Below are 25,566 nucleotides of genomic sequence, written 5' to 3'. Positions count from 1 at the left end.
CAGTTCCATCTCTGTTGAAGTGATGGAGAAGAACTCGGATAACCGGATAGCCACGGTCAACAAGAATAGTTTGATTTTCAGTCATTGTCCATTTGAAAAGGCAGGTTTTTTTTTCACATTAACACATGTGTTACACAAAGCAAGCTGCCAACATATTGGGGTTATTCTCTATAGAACCTATGCATTTTTTCAGCTACATCTTTACATGCTTTTATAATCTTACCACGAACGTGTAAAGCTGATCAGACTGCGTTCTATACTCAGCGCTACAGTCTCCAATACAAAGCTCCACCACACCAGGGGCAGGGTTAGGAACCAGTGACTCCTCCATTTCACACACAATCCTGTGGAGAGAGAATGATACAGCTATAAAAATCCATACACTAATGCCTCGTTTCCACTGAGCGGATCGGTTCGGGTCGGTTCGGTATGCTATTTTGGGTGTTTTCATTATGAAAGTGGCCCATACAACCGAACCAAACCGCACCATTCCTGGTCCTGCTTCAGATGTAGGGCCATAGGAAATGGTACGGTACGGTTAGGGCGGAGCTACTGGCGTCACACGATAGAGTCTACTGATTGGCGGACTGGAAACCATCAATGCTCACGTCAAATGAAAGAGCAAAACAAACACCTCATTTGGTGTAAACCCCGCATGGTCCCTGGTGGCCCAACTTGCAGTGGAAACGCTCACCTGAATAGACCGGACCATTCTAACCCTTCCAAACTGCACCGACCCGAACCGTTCCGCTCAGTGGAAACGAGGCATAATACACTGAACAAAACTGGATTAATGTAACTCTAAAAGAATTTTTAGTTTTTGGAGGATACTAGAAAGTTAAGCAGATTATTTAACGGGATCACATGCTGCCTGGTTGTCTGTTTTCCACACTGTAGAAACCTTTCTTTTTTTTCCTTAACATATTTGAACAGGCAAAGATTAGATCTTTATTCAAACAAGGCCTACAGATAAAGGTTGATTTACTTGGACAGATTAAAAGTGTCATAATGTATAAAGTATTCCTATAATCTAAATTAACAAAAAAACACAGTTTTGACACGTGGAAAAAGGGAGTGCGCCCCTATATTTACCACCACTTCAAATACATAAATTAAGGGTTTTAGAATAGGAAAGTTCAAAGTGTTCTGTGGGCAGGACATAGGGGAGAGACCAATTTATGTTAAGGGTGTGGAATCTCAATGGTGGAGCATGCTTGGTTAAACAAATTCAGGACTGGAGACAAAATGCCCAGTAATAAACCAAAAAGGACAATACTTTAGGATAGGAAAATAGTAATATGGAGAATGCAGCAGAAGTATAGACACTCTTAGGCGGGCGTGAAGTATATTGGGGAGAACTTGCTGATAGACTATCAAGTGATCCAAGAATCCAGATAATTATTCAGCCCACCAGACTCCATTTACAGCTGAAATATCATGTTTGGGTGGACATATGTTTGAAAGTAGAACTTTTAAAATCTGCAGTTCACACAAGACAATATGATGAATGCCAGCATTGCTAAAATGCACAAATACCTCGGAGGCTAGAACCTAAAAAAGGATCACATGGCCTCAGCTACCAGCAGCCTTAAGCAGCCCATATTTATGCAATATTCTTTCCTTTCACCACAAGTGAAATTGCTTGGATTCCGCCATCAACACATTTAATGTTGATGGGGGAATCCCTCTTGCAGCGCTATTGTGTTCCACCGGCAGGGAGCATTCCCTGCCAGTAGAAAAAATTATCACTGCCTTCAGTAATCACATAAAAAAACTCCAACAGGCTGCCCAAAGATGGATCAAATCTTGGCCCATCCCTGCTGAACTGGCTGAGATTTGATCCATCTATGACCAGCTTTATTTATGCAGGGTACACACGCACCAGTGCCAGCATTGATCAGATGCTGATTTTCCAGCATGTTCCTTCGTAAAAAAAAGCGGATTGTTAGACTGGCTTCTGTCGGAGAGACAGCTGTACACAGTCACCCAGAGTCGACTGGTTCCTGTTGAACCAACTTATATTGGCTGATGATCGGCCCATGTGTAGCAAGCCTAAAAAAATGTCAGGATCGATCAGAGCCGCTGTACTAAGCATCCGACATTAGTACAGCGATCTTCCCCGCTGAGCTGTTGTGTTCTGACAGGGGGAAAGCCCTCCCGCGTGAACACTCCAATCAGCGCTCTCTGCCACTGGCTGTGAGCACTGACCTGGAGTTGGTTGGCTGCTGGTTTTAGGAATCGACCAATACAGTTTTTTTAGGGCCGATACAGACTTTTTTTTTTATCACTTTTATGGCAGTCACAAGGAAAGTAAACATCCCTTCTGACAGTAATAGGCAGTGACAGGTACTCCTTATAGAGGGATCTTGGGTCTGTAAGACCCCAAACCCCTCCTCTGCACTTAAAAGCATTCAAAATGCCAAGTTTGGCTGTTCTGAATACTGTCTTTTTTTTTTTTTTTTTTATCTGGCGCCTTTAAGGCTCCAGTAACCGGAAGTGATGTCATGACATCGCTTCAGGGTTACTACATCAGAGACCCGATCAATGCAGATTCTGGCTTTGTCCTGGTCTTTGGCCAGCCAGCATATGTGCCGGCTGGTTGCTTGGCCTCCCGATGAAACGGGAGGAGCACGGGAGGTCTCCTCCCGCTGCCTGTATTAACAGCTAAGCAGCTGCTCAGCCGCATCGGTTATTACAAGAAAGACGACCATCCGCTCTTAAAAAAAAAAAAAAAAAAAACTGTACCGGGGTGATGTCTGTAGCTGCAGGCATCACTCCGGTACAACCATTGGAAGCAATATCGGCAAGTTTGTGGCTGATACTTCAAAAAAAGTGAATATCGGCCTACGATAATCGGCCCCATCAATAATCGGTCGATCCCTAGCTGGTTTCCTAGCATGCTTGTCTGACAAAAGCCGGCCATTTGGCCGAATGTCAGGCATTTTTTTTTTGAACTGGCAAATGTCGCGGCCTGTGTGTACCCGGCTTTACTGCTCTTTATTTATCAGAGTGCAGGTTTTTGCAAATAGACCTGTGTAGTAGGCTTAGGTAATAGGAATCAGCAAAACACAGCCTCTTTACAGGACTAGGAAGCACAGCATGTAAATAAAATAAGCTAATTTGGCTACCCTCATGTAGCTAGATCATTTTTTTTAAACAAATAGAAGACATAAAGAGGGCTTCTGATCAGGATGTAAAGTGTGCACTGGGGTAACACTGTTCTATCCACCTAGGAGTTTTGATTGGTTTAACTACTCAGGATCAGAAGACAACAAGAAATCAGTCAGAGAACTAACCCTTTGAAGAACATGGCAAACATTATTTGCCTACAGATAAAGGATAAGTTCACCTTTACAGAAAAATATGTAAAGGTGAGCACTGGGCACCCTCCTCATGCCCCCTCGGTCACCAATATACCCCTGGGATTGCTGAGCTGTCAGCAACCCTGCAGCCATTCCAGCAGTCCAAGGAAGTCACTGTGATGGGACCGATTCACTGTGATGGCGCTGGCAAATCAGAATTTATTTTGTCTGTCCTGGAAGCGTTGCATGGAAAAGAGTGGGTATTTAAAATCCTAGGACGGCTGAACCAGCTGTGGTTGCTGACCGCTCAGCAACCCTGGAGGTGAGTAGAGGGGAGATTTTTTTTGTAGAAAGGTTAACACATCTGCGTACATATCTTAAAAAGAATAATATTATAAATCCAATTTCAATAATATATAATGAGTTTCACTATTTTAAAGGGCGATAAGAGGCATGCAAGTGTGTAATTAAGTTATTTAGGGTGGGTGTTTTTAAGTTCAACAAGTTTAAATTTTAATCGTCGATGACAGACTTGCGGCACACAGGCCTTGGCTGTGGGGAGAGCTTCACAATAAGTAATGTGGGGGAGTCACAGCAGGTGTGTGCACAGGCCCTGGATGGCGATTTAATTAGGAAAGCAATGAGGAAATGCACCATCCATCATCCTGTAACTATTTATCTACTTGCAATTTGTGCAGCAACTTCCTGGCGCAGCTGAGGGTGGAGAGAGTGGCTGTTTGATTCATGGCGAGACCATTACGTCTTAATTGCTTCTTACTGAGCGTGGGAGAACGAGATCCCTTATAGCGCTCATTAAGCACCAGGCTCGCTTCCTCTGGCTGAACAAATGAATTCGAAGGACCTTAGAGCCCAATCTGCAGGTGATGGTGGTCGGCGGGTAATAAAGGAGTTGCTGACAGTATTCATAGTGAAGGTCAATAAAAGAGGAGACATCCTAAATATTACAATTTCATCCTAAAGTGGACATTTATTTAAAATTCACATTTCACATAAGCAATAAAGCACATATCAGTGATACCAAATCACAAAATTGATTTTGAGTATATTAAAAAATCACAACACTTTCTGGTAAAAATGGTTTCTCCATGGAGCTACAATCTGGCTCAAATGAGATCCGATTGTCTGAGACAAGCTCATGGTACATTGTGATTGTACCTTGTGAGGCCAATGTGCTTCTATAACAAAGTACTGCAAATGTTCAAAAGAACAACCCTCCACAGACATTCAAAACAGAGCTTTTATTGGACTGATGTACTGAAAGGTGAAGCCTAACAGCTACGGGATGTAAACGCTTTCAACATCTATGCCCTTTAAACAGCCTCACTTGAAAAAGAAATCGCTCTACAAAAACCTTTTAACTGAAGCATTTCTATTCCAATTTTGCAGGTGAAAAAAATCTATTGTATTTACAATTTGATTGTATCAAAATCCAAACATTTTTTGGATAGCGATAGTAAAAGGTATCATTTTTCTCCTTAAATAAAAATATGCTATACTTACCTACTCTTTGCAATGGTGCTGCACAGAGAGGTCCCTTACCTCCTCTTCTGCGCCCCCCCCCCCCCCCATCACCGTCCACACCTCCTTTCCTATGAGTGCCTTCATAGCAAGCTGTGTGCTATGGGTGGCACTTGTGCGGGCACGATTTTGAGTTGGGCTGTGTGTCCATAGACACACAGTGTGGCTTAGACCTGCCCCCTCCTCTCAGGGTTTGATTGAAATCAGCAAGAGCCAATGGCTCCCGTGTGTGAAGGAGAGAGAGCAATGCTGCTGCAGACAAGCAAAGCGCTGGGATCGAAAAAGCAACCAGGTAAGTATTTAAGGGGGGGTCTGATTATGAAAGGTTTTTTTTATCTTAATGCAGAAAATGCCACATATTTCATTTTATCCCCACTTATCGGTTGGTTTGTTGTGTACATTTCCTATACTCAACCCAGAGGATTCAGCGCTGTCCTGCTGAGATCCTATTGTATTCTGACACCTCTCAGTTCCGCGCTGCCATGTTGATCATCAAGAGGCCTGCTGCCTCTTCCTGGTTAAGCCTGCATGCCTCTTGATGATGCAGCGCTAGGCACACCCCCTCCTACTTTCTGAATGAAGCATTATGCCTCCTGGGATATATGGCGCACATATCCCAGGAGGGAAAGGGCGGACAGTGCACATCATTCACCTACAGTGGATATAAAAAGTCTGCAAACCCCTGTTAAAAGGTCAGGTTTCTGGGATGTAAAAAATGAGACAAAGATTAGTAATTTCAGAACTTTTTCTACCTTTAATGTGACCTATAAACTGTACAACTCGGTTGAACAACAAACTGAAATCTTCTAGGTGGAGGGAAGTAAAAATAAAAAAACTAAAATATTATGGTTGCATAAGTGTGCACACCCTGAACTAATACTTTATTGAAGCACCTTTTGATTTTATTACAGCACTCAGTCTTTTGGGTATGAGTCTATCAGCATGGCACATCTTGACTTGGCAGTATTTGCCCACTCTTCTATGCAAAAACACCCCAAAATCTGTCAGATAGTGAGGGCATCTCCTGTGCACAGCCCTCTTCAGATCACCCCACAGCTTTTCAATTGGATTCAGGTCTGGGCTCTGGCTGGGCCATTCCAAAATTTGAATCTTCTTCTGGTAAAACCATTCCTTTGTTGATTTGGATGTATGCTTTGAGTCGTTGTCATACTGAAAGATAAAGTTCCTCTTCATGTTCAGCTTTCTAGCAGAAGCCTGAATGTTTTGTGCCAATATTGACTGGTATTTGGAACGGTTTATAATTCCCTCTACCATGACTAAGGCCCCTGTTCCAGCTGAAGAAAAACAGCCCCAAAGCATGATGCTGTCACCACCATGCTTCACTGGTATGGTGTTCTTTTGGTGATGTACAGTGTTGTTCTTGCGCCAAACATATCTTTTGGAATTATGGCCAAAAAGTTGAACCTTGGATTCATCAGACCAGAACACATTTTCCCACATGCTTTTTGAGAGACTTCAGATGTGTTTTCACAAAATTTAGCCAGGCCTGGATGTTTTTTTTTTTCATAAGACATAGGCTTCCGTCTTGCCACTCTACCCCATAGCCCAGACATGAAGAATATGGGAGATTGTTTTTCACATGTATCTTTGTCTAATTTTTTTACATCACAGAAGCTGGACATTTTAACAGGGGCTTGTAGACTTTTTTGTCCACTGTAGGTGAATGATGTGCGAGGGTGAACAGGGCAGCACTTTTTTTCCTTTCCGAAAAAAGTAAACAAAAGAAAAAAAAAAAAAAAGACAACCCTATTCTGATAGCGGAGTGGAGGATAGGAGAGAGGTTTTTCCTGAGGGGTTAAGATCTGATTTAAGTTAAGTTAAGGGAACCTATTTTCTTTTGCTTTGACAAGACACTGAAAGCTTAGCTAGATCAGACAGATTTAGCAAAGTCAGGTAACTAGGACTAATTTACTACCCAAATCTATTTGTCTTTAAGGACATATAGGGCTTTTATTTGAACACTGTTGACAATGTCCGGTTTAGCTTTTCTTTTATAGGCAGATAAATGGGCAAAACTGAAAAATACATTTTACACTCAAAACTTGATTTTTTTTTTTTTAAACACTAATTTGCACAGTCAGCTGTATCTTGCCAACTTCAGCTCTCACTGTGAGTTCCTTTGTGTGAGGCATAGTGATAGCTGGAGCCAGCAGGTTTGCTTGTAACAAACTTCATGTAATCACATGACTATGTCAATGGACACATCAACTGGTTGGTTCTTCAGCTTTAGTTAAGACCAGAAGCATCAGAACACCATTCTGTCAGCTTGGGGTACCATGCCTGAAAACGTAAATTTGCAGATTGTGGTTAGGAACGCATCAAACTGATTTATACGGCCAAAACCCATTCCATAGATCTGCTTCTGTACAAAAAAAAAAATCTGTCCCATTTCCCAGCTATCCATTGTCTCACAGATAAATCTCACCTCTCGGCACTGATGTACTGCGATGGTACTGATGAGCACTGTACCCCAGCCACCTGTACCCACACTTCCCTGAAGAAGAGACCCAAGTTAGCACCTGTGATGGTCACTTTGGTTCCACCCTCTCTCGGGCCAGTAAGAGGATGGATCTGTGGAAGAAAAAGAAAAATGGCACAAAGATTAACACAGGGCACAAGGGCTACAAAAAATATCCAAAAATAATATTTAGACAATTGTACTCAATTGTTGGTGATGGTACATTTTTTTGTTTTTCTAAAATGTGATACTTCAAGGCAGTTAATAATAAACTTTGCAAACAGTGCTTGCTACCTCCTATACCAGGGTTTTCCAAACATTCTAAAGAGCCAGTCTACTGTCCTTCAGACTATAGGGGGGTAAAACTATGGCCAACAGGGCAAGAAAATGTCCCAAATTCAGCGAGAGTAAGCAAAGCATCAGGTTTTGTGGTTAGTGTGAGTAAAAAAAATTATATGGCACCTGTGGTCAGTAGGAGGAGGAACAGTACCCCATCATTGGTATTATAGGAAAATAATGTCCCATCATTGGGGTCAGTGGGAGGATTTGTGCCCCATCATTGGTATCATTGAGAGATATAGTGCCTCACACTGATGGGAGAAATAGTGCCCCAATGGCCATATAAAAGTCAGCAAAGGACCACATCTGGCCCCTGGGCCACAGTTTAGAGACCATTGACCTATATAAATAATATACCTGTACAGGCATTTATCACTCAGTGTGTCCAACGAGAAGGGGTTTGTAGACACACTGAATGCACGTTTATATTTATTGTCAGTTACTGAAAGGCAACTTGACTGCAAGTACGCTTTTCCTATTATGCACAGCAGATACTGTACAAGAACACTCTGAAGACTCTGTAAAATAAACTAGAAGAGGACCAAAGCTGTTAAGTTCTGGTTGCTGGACTTGAAATAGAAGGATCCTCAGACCATAAAGAGCAGAAGACCGGAGGAGAGTGATATTTCCCCACCAATTTCACCTTAACCCCACCACTTAAACGTACTGGTGATAGGGGGGACGACGACTACTTACCTCATAGATCTGGGGACCAGTACATCGTGTGTTCCGTTTACTAAGATGCATCCAGTTGGTTTTGGGGTTAGGGCAATACTGCCTTAGAAGGCATTTTCCTTCAGACACGCACCAGCCACACTCAAAGCGAGGATCCGCCTTCAGACAGAGGCCGCAGCTATCACGTTGTGCTGGGCATTTATATAGTAGAGCTGGGAAAAAGGGAGAAAGATATGTGCAGTGAGGGAAACAAGTGACACAAGAGGTGGGGCTTATTTTCCAAAACATTAGAAGAAAAAACATTCTTTCTATCGATGCCATGTACTGTTCTTCATTCAAAAAAAACTTTCATAAATCAAGCTCACCAAGGCATATTTCTAAAAATGTAAAAAGATTGGAGTACTACCACTCAAATTGGCTTTTATTGACTTAACAATGGTGTGTATGGGTTAATACAAACCTATAGAAAAAATAATTAACTTACAAAAGTTAGGGGATGTCCCAAAAAATTGAGCAAAGTCTAGGACCCTTGACTGTCCTCTTTGGAGTCCACTTTTGTTTCTATAATTCATCAGCCTGTTTAAGAGGTGACGCTGTTTCTCTGTTGGGATAAATACTTCTATTTCTTGACAATTGTGGGAGATTCGTTGAGTGTATATGGTTCTTTACTTATAATGAAAAGCCATGGGTCTATTTTTTTTAGTTATGGAGTAATATTGTTTATCTGCCTTTTAATAAGGTTCTATTAATGCTTCGTTTTTCCTCTGTTAGAAAGGTTTGTAACATATTTTCAAGAAAAAAAAAAAAAACTTGAAAAAAGGACCTGATTCAAAAAAAAAAAAAAAAAAAAAAAAAAAGAAAAAAAGAAAATTGACTTATTTTCAAACCTTTAGTTGAAACCAAAAGATAAAAAACATGAGATGAGTAACACATCAATGCCCCCCACATTTTATAAAGTGGCCAGAGTAATTGTAAAAAGAGGAAAAGTGTCCATTGTTTACCTTGGAAGGATGCAGGCTTATCGATGTAAAAATGTCCATCCCAGACGATAGAGAAGTCTACCTTCATGTCGCCAGAGTCATTGCCTTCATATGTGTACTGAAAGATAATGGTCATGACTCATGTCAGAGTGAGTGAGAGACTTTCAATTGTATAGTAGTAGAAGTGTGTGCCTTTACTTGGCAAAACAAAAATATCTTAAGGCAAATAGCTTTTCATTTAGCCAAGATATGGAAGACATCCTCAGACTGGTTGCTTTGGACATCAGTCATCTTACTCTCACACTAGCACATTTTTTTTTTATATCTGCCCCATTAAGACAAATCCTAAAAACTAATAGTGGCGGCCCGTGCATAGGGGGCGCCAGGACACTGCCCCCCCCCCCCCCCTAAAAAAAAAAGGAAAAAAAAAAAAATGACAAAAAGAACAATAAAGTTATGAAAAAAAAATCGGTTTGCCGGCCTATGTGGTGGCTAAAGGGGGGGGGGGGGCTGCCTTCTGGGGGCGTAACCTGGGCGCAGGAAAGAGCGCTTGGCCACCCCCACCTTCGTGATATCCTGGCTGTGATTGGTCCAGTCTCCAGCCTGGACCAATCATCATCCAGGACATCCGATCGCTGACGTCGCAATGGGGGCGGTGCCGGTGCGTGCGTCAGTCACGCACCGTCACCGCTTCCCGCCGCCCGGACAGATCGGAAGACAGAAGAGGACGAGACGAGCAGCGCCATGGACGGTTCCCGGAATCCCACCGCCGTCAGAAGGTAAGTGATTGAAGCCGACCTGTGCCATCACCTGTGCCATGCTTATACCATCACCAGTGCCATGCCTATACCATCACCAGTGCCATGCCTATGCCATCACCAGTGCCATGCCTATGCCATCACCTGTGCCATGCCTATGCCATCACCTGTGCCATGCCTATGCCATCACCTGTGCCATCACCTGTGCCATCACCTGTGCCATGCCTGTACCATCACCTGTACCATCACCTGTGCCATGCCTATACCATCACCTGTGCCATCACCTGTGCCATGCCTATACCATCACCTGTGCCATGCCTATACCATCACCTGTGCCATGCCTATACCATCACCTCAAAGTCACGCAATTTTTTTACTGCGTTTTTTGCCGCGAAGCAATACCTATTACATTTTTCTTTTTTGCGCCCCCCCAAAATTTTTGAGCACCAGCCGCCACTGAAAACTAAGACAGAGTGTTAACAATGCAATCTCTCATAGCAACTAAATAACTTTCACCTTCTTTTCTTCTACCTGCACTAGGAACATGGTATCTGATTTGGGCAAGAGCTGCTTTCTAAAACATGTGTGAGCGGTAACAAAATAGGATTTTTGTACTAGCTGTAAAATCCTTTTTTGGAGTCCAGGAAATCTTTCTCCTTCGGGTTATATTGCCGTCCACAGGATTAGACACTGTTCAACAGCCCGGGATAACCCCTCCTACTACCAACATGTACCAACCAAAAGGAAGAGAGATCTTCTCTTCAGCTCTGCTGTGTGGAAGATCTACCCCATTTTTGCTAGAACTTTTTCTTCTTACGCCTCAAGATATGTCTTCAAGCCAAGAGGATCTCATCCAGCATCTCTCACATGCGATAGGTCCCAGAAGTTAAGGGACCACTTCTATCTAGGGACCAAATCCCCCCAAATTCAGAAGCTGTTGTATGAGAAGTCTGCCAAGCCATTCAACTGTTTACACCTGTTATGTTCATGACGGACAAGGCAGGAACATGAAGTTCTGCCCAGAGCAGAATCCAATCTATCACTCTTGCTACAGCGAGGCTTCTATTTCCTCCCTGATGATTAATGTATGCTACCACTGTGACACTGTTCAACAGAATCTAATAAGATGATCTTCCAGCAGGATGATCCAATACCGCAGAGTCAGCAAAATCTTTTCAAGTTACAGGATGTTAATTGGGAAACAACCAGTCAACAATAAAGTCCCCTGTACCATCAGGGTTCCAAGGACTTTCAAGAGGCTGATGGGAAGGGCAACACACTGCTAGTGTAGGGGCTTCACAGTACAGCATGGAAAACGCACCGGAACACGTAGCGGAACACTGTGGACATATAGATTTGTATTTTTAATGTCTATAGAAGCCAGAAAGATTCCCTGCTGAAGAGAGGTGATGACCGACCTGGGGGATTCCATGTGAAAATCCTGGGTTTAAATGAAGACATTCCAAACTTTAAGATCCAAGATGGGGTGTATTTGGGGAACAGGCTGGAGTAAAATTTTTGAAAATGTTCTGATAAAGAAACTGGGACAACATCACCTTTGGGAACAGGTTACATGTTTCCATTGTTTTCAGGGTGAAGCATGTTCCAGCTCCTGTAGCCTTTCCCTGATCCTCCTATTTGTGACAGCAGGCTGCTGTCACAATTTAAAAAGAACAAGGCCGTGTCGTTCATTCACAGAGTTCTGTGAATTAGTGAACTACAAGTATCGTCAGCCTTTGTGGCTGACGGATTGTAGTTCTCAATGAACTACCAGGGTGCTAGTGAGCACTTTAGAAGTCCACTGATTCTTCCTGTCATTCAGTAACTGCCTGACCGTACAAGGTATAGGAAGACAGCTACACAGTCTGCAGGAGCCTGAGATTGTACCTGCAATCTGCTGACAACAGATACAAGGTACAAGAATAAGGAAACAAAACGGAAAGTTTAACAGAGAATGAGGGAGAGAACTTTGCAGTCTGTTCCTTGGGCTTTTTCTGTGAGGAGGATGAGTGATCTTGCCAAACAGATGATGTTCCTCAAAGGCCCTGTGGATCAAGCGCTTCTTGGACATGGGTTCCACAGTCCAGCACATTAAACAAAGTGTCCTATGGATGTGTACTAACAGGAGACCGATGCAAAAGTTAAGGCACGGTCACAATTAAAGTTTAAAGCTACAGCCATTTGTACCATGTGTTCTATAATCACGGTATCAACTGCAGCAGATCTCTTAATGGATTTGGACCAGTCAGTAATGGTTTGGCACAAGACATCCACAGCCAAGATGGGGTAAGGTGTAGGAGAACAGAGTTCTGGAGAGGGCTTCCAACCCCTTATTTGTTGGGTCCTTAAAGACAGATGCATTCTCCATCGTGATGGTGGTTACCTTGTCAAAGCAAGGCGCTGCTGGATCCACAGTAAGAGACTATTTTAGTACAAAATCCTTCCCAAACGGGTACAATGCTAAAAAGTGCTTGGGAGGAGCAAACAGTTTGTCCGGATGTTACCAATCTCTGTAGGGAAAGAGGTGGAACACTGGGTGTAATGAGAAAGTCTTTGTGGCTCTAGGGTCTCTAAAGGACCAGAGACAGGCAAACATATTGGTAGAAGCTACAGGGCGATGTGCACTCATCAATAAGTCTCACTGGCTAAGGACTTAGAAGCTGCAAAGGCTGCAAGTAAATCACACACAGAATCTGTGGTAGAAGACGGGGGAACAAGTTTGGAGTCAGTCAGCAAATAATTTAATGATTTGGGCATAAAATCTTGAAGAGCAAGAAAAGAGTGTGCTGACTAAAATAGGTTAGTCTTCCATACAGCAGAGCTGAAGAGAAGGTGTTAATTTTCCTAAGACACTAGCAAAAAATGGAGGCATGCTGCTAGTAGCAGGGGATTATCCTGGGCTAGTCTCCAGTGATTTTGGTCACCAATCCTTCTGTGGGCAACAGTACAACCTGGAAATGAAAGACTTTGGGGGGAGAGATTTACTAAAATGGCTGCAACTGTGCATAGTAACCAATCAGCTTCTAATGCCCCGACCACATGATCCGAAAATCGGACGATCTGTTTTTTTTTGTGCGCTAATCACATATCGAACATGAGGAGTTTATTAAATTTACGAAAATTCTCGTACGCCAGAATAAAAAACAAAAAAAAAAAAAAAAAAAAAAAAAAAAAAATCGGAAGGGATGTCGTGTTTTAGTGTACTCGTATTTTTTTTTTAAAATCAGGAAAAGCTTTATTGAGAAAAACTCACACCATTACAACAAGAAAAACTGTTGGATGACAGCAACGGTCTGTAGACATTATGTAACCCACAACATGCTCCGCTCCCCCCAACAGTGGATACTCTATTTTTGAACAACAACTGTACAGATTAAACGAAAATCGTACAATCTGCTATTGTAAGAGAAACATTTTGTCCGATTGAATATAAGATGAACTGTCATGTTCGGATCTCCAAAGCAGTGTACTAAGTGCTGGTTTACATTTGTGCGATCACAGAGATCGCATGTCATATTTGGAGCGCACTGCTCCTAAAATGACATGCGATCTCGGTGCGGTGCAAATTCAGCCATACAGTTTGTATGGCTGAATTCGCACCGCAATCACACTAAAAGACGCACAGGACCCTTTTTTTGGTCCGCAGCAGAATTGGATCGCATGGTGGTTCACACTAGTGCGATCCGATTCTGTGCCAACTTTCAGATCGCACTGCGATATGCGATCTGATCTGGAGGTGTCGTTAACTTTTAATCGACACCCCCAGTGTATCGCATATGGCAGTGTGAACTGCCAGGGTGCGGGGATGCGATGTGGGGACACGCTGTATATTCGCAGCGTTCCCGCATCGCACAAATGTGAACCGGAACTATAGATCCGATTATTGTACGATCGCTTTGAAAGCAGTATTTTTCGTCATTTTTGAATCGTGTGTACGGGCCTTTACTTCAGCTTTTTCAATTAAGCTTTGATAGAAAGCTGATTGGTTAGGTTACTATACACAGCTTTACCACATTATGTGTGCACCGGTTTTAGTAAATCTCACCCTTCGTGTCCCTTAAAGAGGAAGTAAACTCTGCTTTCTTTTTCTATTTTTTTGAATATTGTCATACAACAAAGTATTATCATTCATTGCACATTGTATTGTTAGTAAAAATGCTTCTCAAATTACCTTTTTTTAGTTTTATAAATAAAATCGTCTTCTGAGAATTGGCTGCACCATCTTTAGTATTGATGCATGTCTCCCCTGTGGACATCATTTTTGCCCTTTCCCCTGCCGAAATCTCGCGCATGCGCAATCGCGTGCTATCCAAGCCTCTTTCTCGATTGCCGTCCACATTGCTTGCCCACATGGGTGTCTGTGAGATGCCCTTGTTCACTCCCCCTGTGTGATGTCTCACAGTCACAAGGGGAGGAGAGCCAGGAAGCTGAGGAGTAAGAAACTGTATCACAAGCCTTCCTAGCTGTGCAGTTTTCATTGGAACTGACATCCCTGGCATGCTGTTAGGTAAATGGCACACATAGCGTGCCGTGAATTTTATGACGAACTGCGCATGCGCTGGTGACCTATTGAAACTTTGCAGGACGGATTGTGAGATTACAAAAGTAAGTAAAGTGTAACAGGCAGTGATCAATAGCCTTACTAATGTAGATTTCAATGTGAAAGAGTTTACAACCACTTTAATGGATGAGGAAAAAAAAAATCTTAAGCAAGCCTGTCTACATAGTGTCCCACTGTTTTTTTGGGAAGATTTCCTGAAAGTGTATTGAGCTTTGTGAGTCAGTAAGGGCTCTTTCACACGGTCCGCCTCCGTAGGCGGATCCGTGCTGCTCAGCGGGGATCGATCCACGATCCCAGCTGAGCCGGCGGATGACAGCTCCGTCTCCGCTTGCAGTGCGGAGAGGGAGGTGTCTCAGCCCCCGCTGCTCTCTATGGGGGATCGGATGAGAGCGGACCGCCTGTCCGCTCTCATCCGTTCCGATCCCTGAACGGATGGAAAAATAGGGTTTCCATCCATCCAGATTTCACGGACAGGATCGGATACGGGTGTCAGCGGAGGTGTCTCCGCTGACATCCGCTGCCCCATAGAGCTGCATGGAGGATCCGATCAGATCCGCCTAAAAAACTGACAGGCGGATCTGATCGGACCGCCCGTGTGAAAGAGCCCTAACAGTTTTTGATATCACTCGCAGCACCCAATTTTACCTGTAATGTCTCATAGTTAGTTTGAGTTTCTATCAGGTCAAATATGGGTAACCGCGCTAGCAATAAAGTATAAGATAAAGCAGCAGCTTTAAGGCCCCTTTCACACTAGTGTGACTTGTCCCGCGATTTTGGACCGCAAAATCGCATGACAAGTCGTTTTCTATTATTTTCAATGAGCCCCATTCATATCAGTGCGTTTTGAAGTCGCACCGACTTCAAAAGTAGTTCCTGCACTACTTTGCCACGAATTGATTGCGTTTTGAGCCATAGCCATAGCTTTCAAAATCGCGTCAAAATCGCGTCAAAATCGCGCCGCATAAGTGTGAAAGGGGCCTTAATGAGACAACACCAAACACGAAAGTAAATAAAAATAAATAAAACGTTTCTATCAGCCAGTGTCTAAAGCTAAATGGAGCATATCACTGCTTTTTTTTTGTTTTTTTAATGTCTGTCAGTCTAAAGTTGGCTGTGCATGTTACACTTTGACTTTAATATCAATAGTTGGTCTCAATTCACAAAGCTTTCACACAAGATCTTTTAATTTCAGCCATGCAACTATATTCTTCAAATCTCACGGGACTGAAATATTAAATCATTGGCTTTATAATATGAATCTTTATTCTGGTGTTCTTAGCTTTGTAAACTGTGCTCAATGTCAGTACAACTGTATTTACCTTTACCAACAGCAACATAGTACTGAGGCCTATTGAAACAACCCAATTCATTTACACTAAACAAGCATGTCCCCACACTCCATAGCTGCAGGTAAATCTAAAAGGTAGCCACAAACTTTACAACCTAAGTGTACAATCTTTTAGATTTACCAAAAATGGTTTAGTGCAAATAACAGATTGTAACGTACACACCAATCTATTTGCTAGCAACAGGAAACACTAACAAATTCTAAATATCACAAGCAGCTGTATATAACACTGGAACAATTGACAAAGTTATGACCAAAGAAATTCCAGTGAAAAATGTATAGAATGCAACATAAAAAATGTTCAACTGTATATACCATAAACTACACTCACCAGCCACCTTATTAGGTAGACCTGTTCAATTGCTTGGTAACACAAACTGCTAATCAGCCAATCACATGGCAGCAACTCAATTCATATAGGCATCTAGATGTGATGAACAGGACTTGCTGAAGTTCAAACCAAGCATCAAAATGGGGAAGAAAGGGGATTTAGATGACTTTGAACGTGGCATGGTTGTTGGTGCCAGACTGACTGGTCTGAGCATTTCAAAAACTACTGATCTACTGGGATTTTTACGCACAACCCTCTCTAGCGTTTACAGAGAATGGTCCAAACAAAGACAATATCCACTGAGTGGCAGCAGTGTGGACGAAGATGCCTTGTTAATGTCAGAGGAGAATGGGGAGACTGGGCAGACTGGTTTGAGATGATAGAAAGGCAACAGTAACTCAAATAACTCGTTACAAACAAGGTATGCAGAATACCATCTCTGAACGTACAAAACATCGAACCTTGAAACAGATGGGCTACAGCAGCAGAAGACCACACCAGGTGCCACTCCTGTCAGCTAAGAACTGGACACTGAGGCTACAATTTGCACAAGCTCACCAAAATTAGAAAATAGAAGATAGGAAAAAAGTTTCCTGGTCTGAGGAGTCTCGATTTCAGCTGCAACATTCACATGGTAGGGTCAGAATTTGGTGTAAACATGAAAGCATGGATTCCCCCTGCCTTGTACCAACCGTTCAGGCTGGGGGTGTAATGGTGTGGGGGATATTTTCTTGGCACACTTTGGACCCCTTAGTACCAACTGAACATCGTTTAAATGCCACATCCTCCCTGAGTATTGTTGCTGACCATGTCCATCCCTTTATGACTACAGTGTACCCATCTTCTGATGGCTCCTTCCAGCAGGATAATGCACCATGTCACAAAGCTCAAATCATCTCACCACTGGTTTCTTGGACAAGACAATGGGGTCACTGTACTCCAATGGCCTCCACACTCACCAGATATCAATCCAATAGAGCACCTTTGGGATGTGGTGGAACAGAAGATTCACATCATGGATGTGCAGCCGACAAATCTGCAGCAACTGCGTGGTGCTATCATGTCAGTATGGACCAAAATCTCTGAGAAATGTTTCCAACACCCAACACCTTGTTGAATCTACGCCATGAAAACAAAACTGAATGTCCAAAATGTGTATTTCACCATAAATAGAATCAAACTAAACTGTCCAAAATAATAATATATAAAAAAAAAACTTGTATCATTTGCTTTCTGTACCTGAGAGGAAGCAAGGAGCCTAGATAGTAGGGTATGTATAGTATGTATAGGAATTGCTCTCTGGCATCACATTATCAGAATACCAAACTATGGGGTATTGTGGTATTCCTTGGATGCAATTGTGAAGCACTGAGTGGGTAGTTGCTTTTCCATTTTGAGGATAGTGTATCTAATAAATGGAAAATAGAATTCTACCATATATTAAACACCCAGAAATAATGAATATCTGCAAAAAAAAAAAAAAAAAAATATATATATATATATATATATATATATATATATATATATATATATATATATATATATATATATTGCAGGGAGCCTCCAGCCTTTCCATCATTCCGGAAAATTTCTCCAAGTGAACATTTGTATGAGGACAGCCCCCCGATGCTTTTACCGCACATGCGACTAAAAACCTGTCGTCCAGGATTAACAGTCAGGGACACTGTGGATGTTTGCAAGCAATAAGAAGAAAAGGTAAAGCTCATGGCTGCCTGTAAATGTCATCAGGGAGAATTTATATTTTTATTGGGCAAGGAACAGGGGACAGAATAGGCAGAGAATACATAACAGATACAGCTATCTGTGCCACCTCTATACACTGTGTACATAACCTATACAGTGTGAAGGTGGAGGGGTCACACTAGTAGCAGGGGCTCAGCATAACAAAGAAGGGAGGATGGGAACAGCTCATTTAGATGGTCCTCTGTTGCTATAGTAACAGAAGAGATCTGTCCCCTAGCAACTGCCAGCATCTCCATCCTCGTTCAGAATCCAGCCACACCCATCTGCCATCGGCTGGGGAGAGCGAGCTTTAACCTCTTCCTGCCGGTTGAGTGTCCTGCAGCCCCTGCTGATGTAACAAGTCATGTAGAAGATTAGACACAGAAGTGCTTGGAAGGGGAAAGGATTATGAGGGGCTATAGGCTCATATTTGGCATATTTTTTAGCTGACTTCTCAGTCGGCAGCTGTCTTATGTGATCAGTGACTGTTCCATCACTCTGCCACACTAAGAGCTACGCAGGGAGCTGGCTGCTCTAGATTGAGGCCTATAAACAAGGCAAGTATTTATTTAAAAACAGTATTCAATCACTGCAAACTCGTGACAATGGCTTCTGAGAAAGGGATCCAGCTAGATTTTTAATATAATGATACCTCAAATGCTCATCCCTTACTAGATGGCACGCGTAAGGAGGTGTTCTAGTGCCAGCTATTTGATGCCAGCGTGCCATATGCTGCTTTTTAAAACACTAACTGTAATATATTTTAGATTACCAATCATTAGATTTGGTAGCTGCATTTGTTTTTTTCCTCTCTATTTTCACCTGGAGATCTGGCCAGTATTAGAGTGCCCCCACTCTGGATGAATGATACAGGGACACAGCAACAGTAGCATTGTCAGTCTTGGGGGAGGTGGGTGGTAAATGTACTAGCAGATAAAAACATAATAGGTTGGTGAAATTCTCGCGCTGTCACTGTTTATAAACTCTTTATCTCCTTTAATGCTGCAGGTACTATTATTGGTAACCTACACCAGATAAAAATATACTACAATATAAAGCCAAACTCCTTAATTTACAGCAAACATTTTTTTTTAACTTTTAGGATAAAGGTTTTAAATGAATAAAAGCAGATCATTGCAAGCACCCCTCTGCGTGTTAAATGGTTTGTCTCATCCCTGTAAACTGATACATCTGGAAGAGATCTTGTTCTTTTGAAAAACAACAAACTTACTGCCTGAATTAGCAGATGAAAATAAAGGAAAGAAAGCCTAAAAAAGAAACAAATGCAGCCATCACATCTAAGAATTGCAAAATAATAAAGGTTTGTTTTTGGGTTTAGTACTGCTTTCAAAGAGAAGTTCTGTTTTTTTGACATTTATAGTCACCTAGGTGGATGCAGCATCAATCCGATGCTGCATCTCTCTTCCCCCGCTGATCGCCAAGTTCTCAGTCTTCACTGAGCAGAGAGCCGGTGACTGTCAGACGCTATTTGCTCTGCCCCTCCAGTGCCAATTTGAGTGCTGGGTTGTGCAGGGAACAGGAGGCTTTGATTCCCAGTGGTTCCCTGAGAGGCTGGGCCAGCTGCCGAACCAAGCATCTGGGTGGATCCTAACTGTAAACTCAGGATCTTTCCCAAGCCTGGACCAGCAGAGTGACGTCAGTTGACAGCAGACTAAAGCGGATCACCGCAGTGTCAAACTAAAGCCCCGTACACACGCAGCGATTGTTGGCCGACCGATCGGCTGTCTTTTGTCCAGTGTTGTTGTGTCAGTTGAAATGTGCTCTAGACTGCATATGAATTTTGTCGGCCAACAACAACCAACTGCAGAAGTGATGTCATGTTCTGGGTCTACTTTTCGTGTGTTTTTTCTTCACTGAGCATGCCCAGTCTTGATCATCTGATTTTTGTCGGCCGAAATCTGTACTGACTGAGGAACAATCGGCCGTTCTGCTGACGGCCAACAAAAATTTTATAGCCTGCACACCAGATTTTGTTCGGCCGAAAAGTCGCAGTCGGTTGTCGGAAGCATCATACTAACAAGCCGACAATCGGCCGATCAAACGTTGGCCGACAATTTACGGCCAACAATCTGTGCGTGTGTACGGGCCTTTACTGCACTCCTGTAATCCCCAGGAGAAGTACAGTCAAAATAGCTTTGGCTATACTTCTCCTTTATTGTGTAGGTGCTGCTCCTCACAGTGCTGGTGTGCCACAATGTCAGTTCATTACTGGAAGTCTCATGTCAGTATATTAGTATCAGTAACTAGAGAAGATGTTGAAAAATGCTGACCAAAAAGGATGCTGACAACCCCATCCACTGAATAGCGGTACTGTGGCAGAATACTTTCTCCAAGTTATCTGGTGTCATCTCTTGTATATAAAACATTCCCCATGATTTTTCAGTCTCATAAAAGGTTTGTCTTGTTAGTTAGAACTTTATCAACACGTTCTGACAGCACATTACAAAGTCATCAAAGCCTAGTTTAACAGCAGTGTTTGCACCATGTGCAAAACTGGAGTGGTTGTTATGGCAACCAGTAATGTGATTCTAAGATGATCAAGAATAAAAAAAAAAAAAAGCAGCAGGAATCTGGTTGGATGTTATGAGCAACATAGAGACTCTCTCAATTACTACACCTTAAGTCCTCTCTTAGTAGACCAAAATACCAAATAGAATTGATAGAGGGGGGTTCTCCTACGGGTGAGAGGCCAAACTCAAGCTATTTTTACTACGAGGAGTCCACTATATGCGGAGGCAGTGTGTGCACAGATGCCATTTTGTTGGAGTACCTTTGATCCTCTGTTGCAATATTTTGGCAAGCATGTGTACACCATATCTGGAACAAAGAAAGCAGAGGCATTTGAAGGGAATTTACTGTGCACTTAAATGAGATCTGCAAACTATGAATGCACATCACAGCATGAGGCATTTGGACTTTTTAGAGTTCCCGGTTTCAAGGAACGTTAAATAAGGCTTCCTGTGATTGGCTGTTGAAATCGTGAGGTCAGCCTCCTGCCTCTCCACCTCGGCCAATCAAAGGAAGCATGCATGACAATACATGGCCTCTCCTGAATGGTCAGATTCTGTTTAATTCTAGCAGCGGGTGGGAAGTCGCTTGTACTGCAGCGTCTTCTGTAATTACTCACTTTTCATTTGCCCCCCTGCAGTGGTGTTCAGCCACTGACAGCAAAGGAAAATACACAACACTTTCTGGTATGGGGGAACATGTGACTCACTTCCACCCATGTGACAACACTGGTGCTTGGGCGTGTAATGTCACATGGAGGAGAGATAGGGGAATCCTCAGTCCTGTGTAAGTTCCGACTAGAGCAACTTGAGGGTTTACACAGGGCAGGAGCTGTGTAAGCTCCAAGTCCCTCTATTCTATCCGCTGAGGACTCCCATTAAAATGCATTATCCTCAGCTACATTTGCCATGTTGACCAACAGTATCATTCAGCACCCATTAGCAGCTGACTGATTTTACTTGTTGTTTGAAACTCCTCATTAAATGAATACTTCTGCACACTATGCACTTACCGAAGTGTTCTGACACTGCACGCTGCTGCTGTTAAACCTCACGGCAGGAACTCGTTGTATTTTCCCTTCAATGTTGAACACGCATTCATAGTTCTTCTGGCCAGACTGCGGCTGGGGGAGGTTCTTGGCTTTCAGAGTGATCGGTTGCACCACACCAACTGGTATCAAGATTTCACCGGTCGGAATAATCTCCGGGCAGCCCTGCAATGGAGACCAATCACGTTATACAGGTTGTGAAGCTGACCGGAAAGAAAACAAGACTGTTAAACCTGTTGTCAGGCTCAGTATTAGCTGAACTGCATGCTGGAACATGTAGTTCTCCAAATGCTAAAAAGGGAAAGTGTGTGTTGGAATTAGAGCTGCACGATTAATCGTAACAGAATCGAGATCGCTATTCACTCCTCCCACTGAACTGTAAACACAAATGATTACATTGTATCTTTTCTTTCCCTCTGCCGGAGGAAGGAAGTTTAACCTCTTAAAGACTAAACCTTTTTCCTACACTTGTTGCTTGCAAGTTAAATCAGTTTATTTTTCCTAGAAAAGTAGTTAGAACCCCCAAACATTTATATTTTTTTTTTTAGCAGAGACCCTGCAGAATAAAATGGTGATTGTTGTAAATTTTTATGTCACACTGTATTTGCGCAGCAGTCTTTCAAACGCAATTAATACACTTTAATGAATAAAAAAAAAAAAATAAAAATAAAACAAACCGTAAAGTTATCCCAATTTGTTTTATAATGTAAAAGATGTTACACAGAGAATCGTAAAGGGGAATCGTGATCTTTATTCCAAGCAAAAAAATCGTGATTCTCATTTTGGCCAGAATCGTGCAGCTCTAGTTGGAATTGAGGATTTGTTTTAGGAAAAAAAAAAAATAAAATAAATTACCTCTCTTGAAGGAGAATGCAAAGAAGGATAAAGCATCAGAAACAAATTTAAAATATCAACTTGTGTGTGCTGTTTGCTTCTACAGTACAAAATAAACTTAAAATTGAATATCAGTGTTGCATGGTTCCTGGCAAACTGAACTACATGTGGGCTTTTTAGATCTCTAGTCAAACACAGTCATGAAATATTCCCACTAAAATCACCAGTTCCTGCCAACTGCTACAAAGCCTCTCCGCCTATGGGTTCTACATAACGTGGAAGGAAATAATTGGGGAATCCAGCTGTGAGGCAGTGACACCTTTATTATAGCATTTTAGAGACTGAGAAATATGAGAAGTATAAAAAGAGATAAAGTGCTCCACTCAACTATCAATTTTTAGGATGGGGCTGGCTTTTGACTCCACTTTAGTCTTCTGACTGATCAGTTGTCTGATCTAAGGTATATAAAAGCAACATTACTGAATAAAACAATGTTTTTTCTTCCCAACCTGAAATATTGCATAATCCTGATGCAATTACAGCAAGGTGAAAAAGAGGACGGACATAAAGGAAATACTAGAGAAAGAATTTAACCAAGACAGCAGGAAATGAAGGCTAGATAAGAAGCTGCTATTGTATGGGTGCCCCCCTGTGCAAAGGTCTTTGCGGTTACACATCCAATTTTTTATTCATAACTTTTTCCCCAATAAAAGGAATACAGACGGTCACACAAGCATGCGTACAATAATTTAAAGGCAGCTTTACACACATATAAAACCTCTTCAATCTGGGGGAGGACAAACAGAGGACACACATGAGGTCATCGGAATAAATCAGTCTTCCGTGAAAAGAGAAATGGTGCGTATTAGCCTGAGTGCCACTTCTACTTTCACGTTTTATGGTTTTAAGAGAGCTTTTCCATGTAAATCTGAGCTTGTTGGCACTTCTCGTGCCACTGCATTAACGGGAAAAGCATATTTATGACGCTGTGGGAAGGGAATCCAGACCAATGATGGTAAAGGAGTTCTAGCAGTGAAAAAAGGGAGATGGGTGATGAAATATTTTTAACACATGGTGGGGTTGATAGAAATGAGAAGTTAGGGCTGCATGCTGGTATATCCAATGTATTCATGCTTCGATTGCATTTGCCATGGGTCAACTCAGAGAGATCTATTGGGAACGCTGGTGCAGTGGACACTACTATTTTGATGTCGATTCGTAAAAATGAACTGTAGTATAAAAATAAATGACACTAATAATATTTATCCTGTATATGTTTATCCTGTAACAAGAGGCAAAGAAAGTTGGAAACTAGAGCTGGGCTCGGGCGTGTTCGATCTCCCACGTGCCCGATCCCGCCAAGAATACGACACTGAACACCGCTAATAACAGGCACTGAGACATTTCCCGATCTGTGCAGCTGCGGATCGGGAAATGTCTCAGTGCCTGTGATAAGCGGTGTGCAGTGTTAGCTTCCTGGTGGGATCGGGCACACGGGACATCAAACACGCCTGAGCCCATCTCTACTGAAAACCTAATCCCCAGCCAGAAGTAGTAATGAAACCTTGCATGACAGAGGCCAAAGTACTGATCTCATGGGCTCTAGCAATGCCTTTGTAAGCAAATATCAGGAGATTGTTCTGATAGGTTCACTTCAACTCTAGGAAAAGGCAGCAGACCTGTACTTTTTGCCCATGCAGGGACCAGCAAAAGGTTTAATTTTTTTTTTAATTTGGCTGTTTTGAATGCTGCGATTTTTTTTAATCTGGCGCCAGACAGTACCCGGAAGTGATGTCACTCATAACATCACTTCCGGGTTTTGCATGGAGATCCGTTAAGAGTCTAATGCGGCTTTGATCGGGTCTTCGGCGGCCGAACAGGCTCCCGGGTCTCCCGGTGGGACGGGAGACCCGGCGAGCCGTGGAGGGCGGCGGGAGGGGGGACACACACACGTCCCCTCCCACTCCTTGTAATTACAGCCAAGCGGCTTCTCAGCCGCGTCAGTTGTCATTGCAAGACAGCCGACCGTCGGCTATGGACACCTCTAGCTGCAGGCATCACTCTGGAACAAGCACTTTCCCGAAATATCGGCAAGATCGGTCACCTTGGTGGCCGATTAGAAAATATATCGGTGAAAGTGCATATCGGCCCCCCGATATATCGGCTTTGCCGATAATCGGTTGATCTCTACCAAGTACCCATTAAAGTTTATGGCCAACTTTATTCCTCTCGGACTTAGAAATATATGACTACTGCCTGCCAATGTCATGTGACCAGACAATGGAGTGATACACATATAGAATCATCACAAGGCAAGGAAAACAGATTGTGCTTTCTCTCCCTCTTTTCTAAAATTCAACTGAAGCTGGACTTTTTTTGGTTACAGTTTGGCTAAAGCATTAAAAAAAAAAAACCCAAAAAATTGAAATCTTCTCCACTCAAACAAAAAGAAAAAAAAAAGTTTAGGCAGAGTTGGGCTTTAAATAATACAACATAAATGTTCTTATGAAAACTGTTATACACAATATTTTAATCATCATGAAGTGCATCTAATCAGAAGATGCAGCATACAAGTGCATTTAACGCACATTGAAGGAGATCGATCCTGTGTACTGTAGCAAGCAACAATAGATTTAATCATCTTTAAAAGTGCAACCTAAAACCAACTTGCTACAAACCAGAATGCTAGCAAGGATTTAGAACCAGTTCACACTGGGGCGACTTAGTCGCCTGACAAGTAGCGCTCCATTCAGTGCAATAGAACCATTTCTAATCAGAGCGACTCAAGTCGCTCCAACTTAGAAAAAGGTTCCTGCACTGCTTGGGGGCGACTTTGGAGCGGCTTGCATTGACTACTATTAAAGAAGTCGTTTGCAAGCCATGCTGAAGTCGCCCTGCAGGGGGCGGCTTCAGAGTCGGGCGCCTTTGAAGTCGCCCCAGTGTGAACCGGCTCTAAAAATGTGGACGTGTTTAAGAACAGACCGAATGAATTCTGCTGCTGAAACAAAACAGGATGTACTCTGCAAACCAGGTCAAAGCAATTAATACCAAAAATGAGAATCATTAATATCAATTACTATAGGTCTGATGGCTAATGGCA

The 25,566-nt window shown here is 42.5% G+C and overlaps 1 protein-coding gene across 1 annotated transcript in view; it reads right to left on the bottom strand.

Moving 5' to 3' along the window:
- Positions 1-25,566, bottom strand: part of PLXNA3 (plexin A3) — a 272,276-nt gene that overhangs the window by 44,585 nt on the left and 202,125 nt on the right. Inside the window, exons 10-14 of the mRNA XM_082263582.1 lie at positions 21,597-21,797; positions 9,336-9,432; positions 8,356-8,546; positions 7,288-7,433; positions 224-344 (exon numbers count right to left, since the gene is read on the bottom strand). Coding sequence (XP_082119708.1) covers positions 224-344; positions 7,288-7,433; positions 8,356-8,546; positions 9,336-9,432; positions 21,597-21,797 — 756 coding nt within the window. The remainder of the gene's footprint in view (positions 1-223; positions 345-7,287; positions 7,434-8,355; positions 8,547-9,335; positions 9,433-21,596; positions 21,798-25,566) is intronic.

This window comes from Pelophylax lessonae (assembly GCF_965119305.1).
Source record: "Pelophylax lessonae genome assembly, chromosome: 7".
Classification (NCBI taxonomy): Eukaryota; Metazoa; Chordata; class Amphibia; order Anura; family Ranidae; genus Pelophylax; species Pelophylax lessonae.
This window is presented reverse-complemented; position numbering and strand designations above follow the sequence as displayed.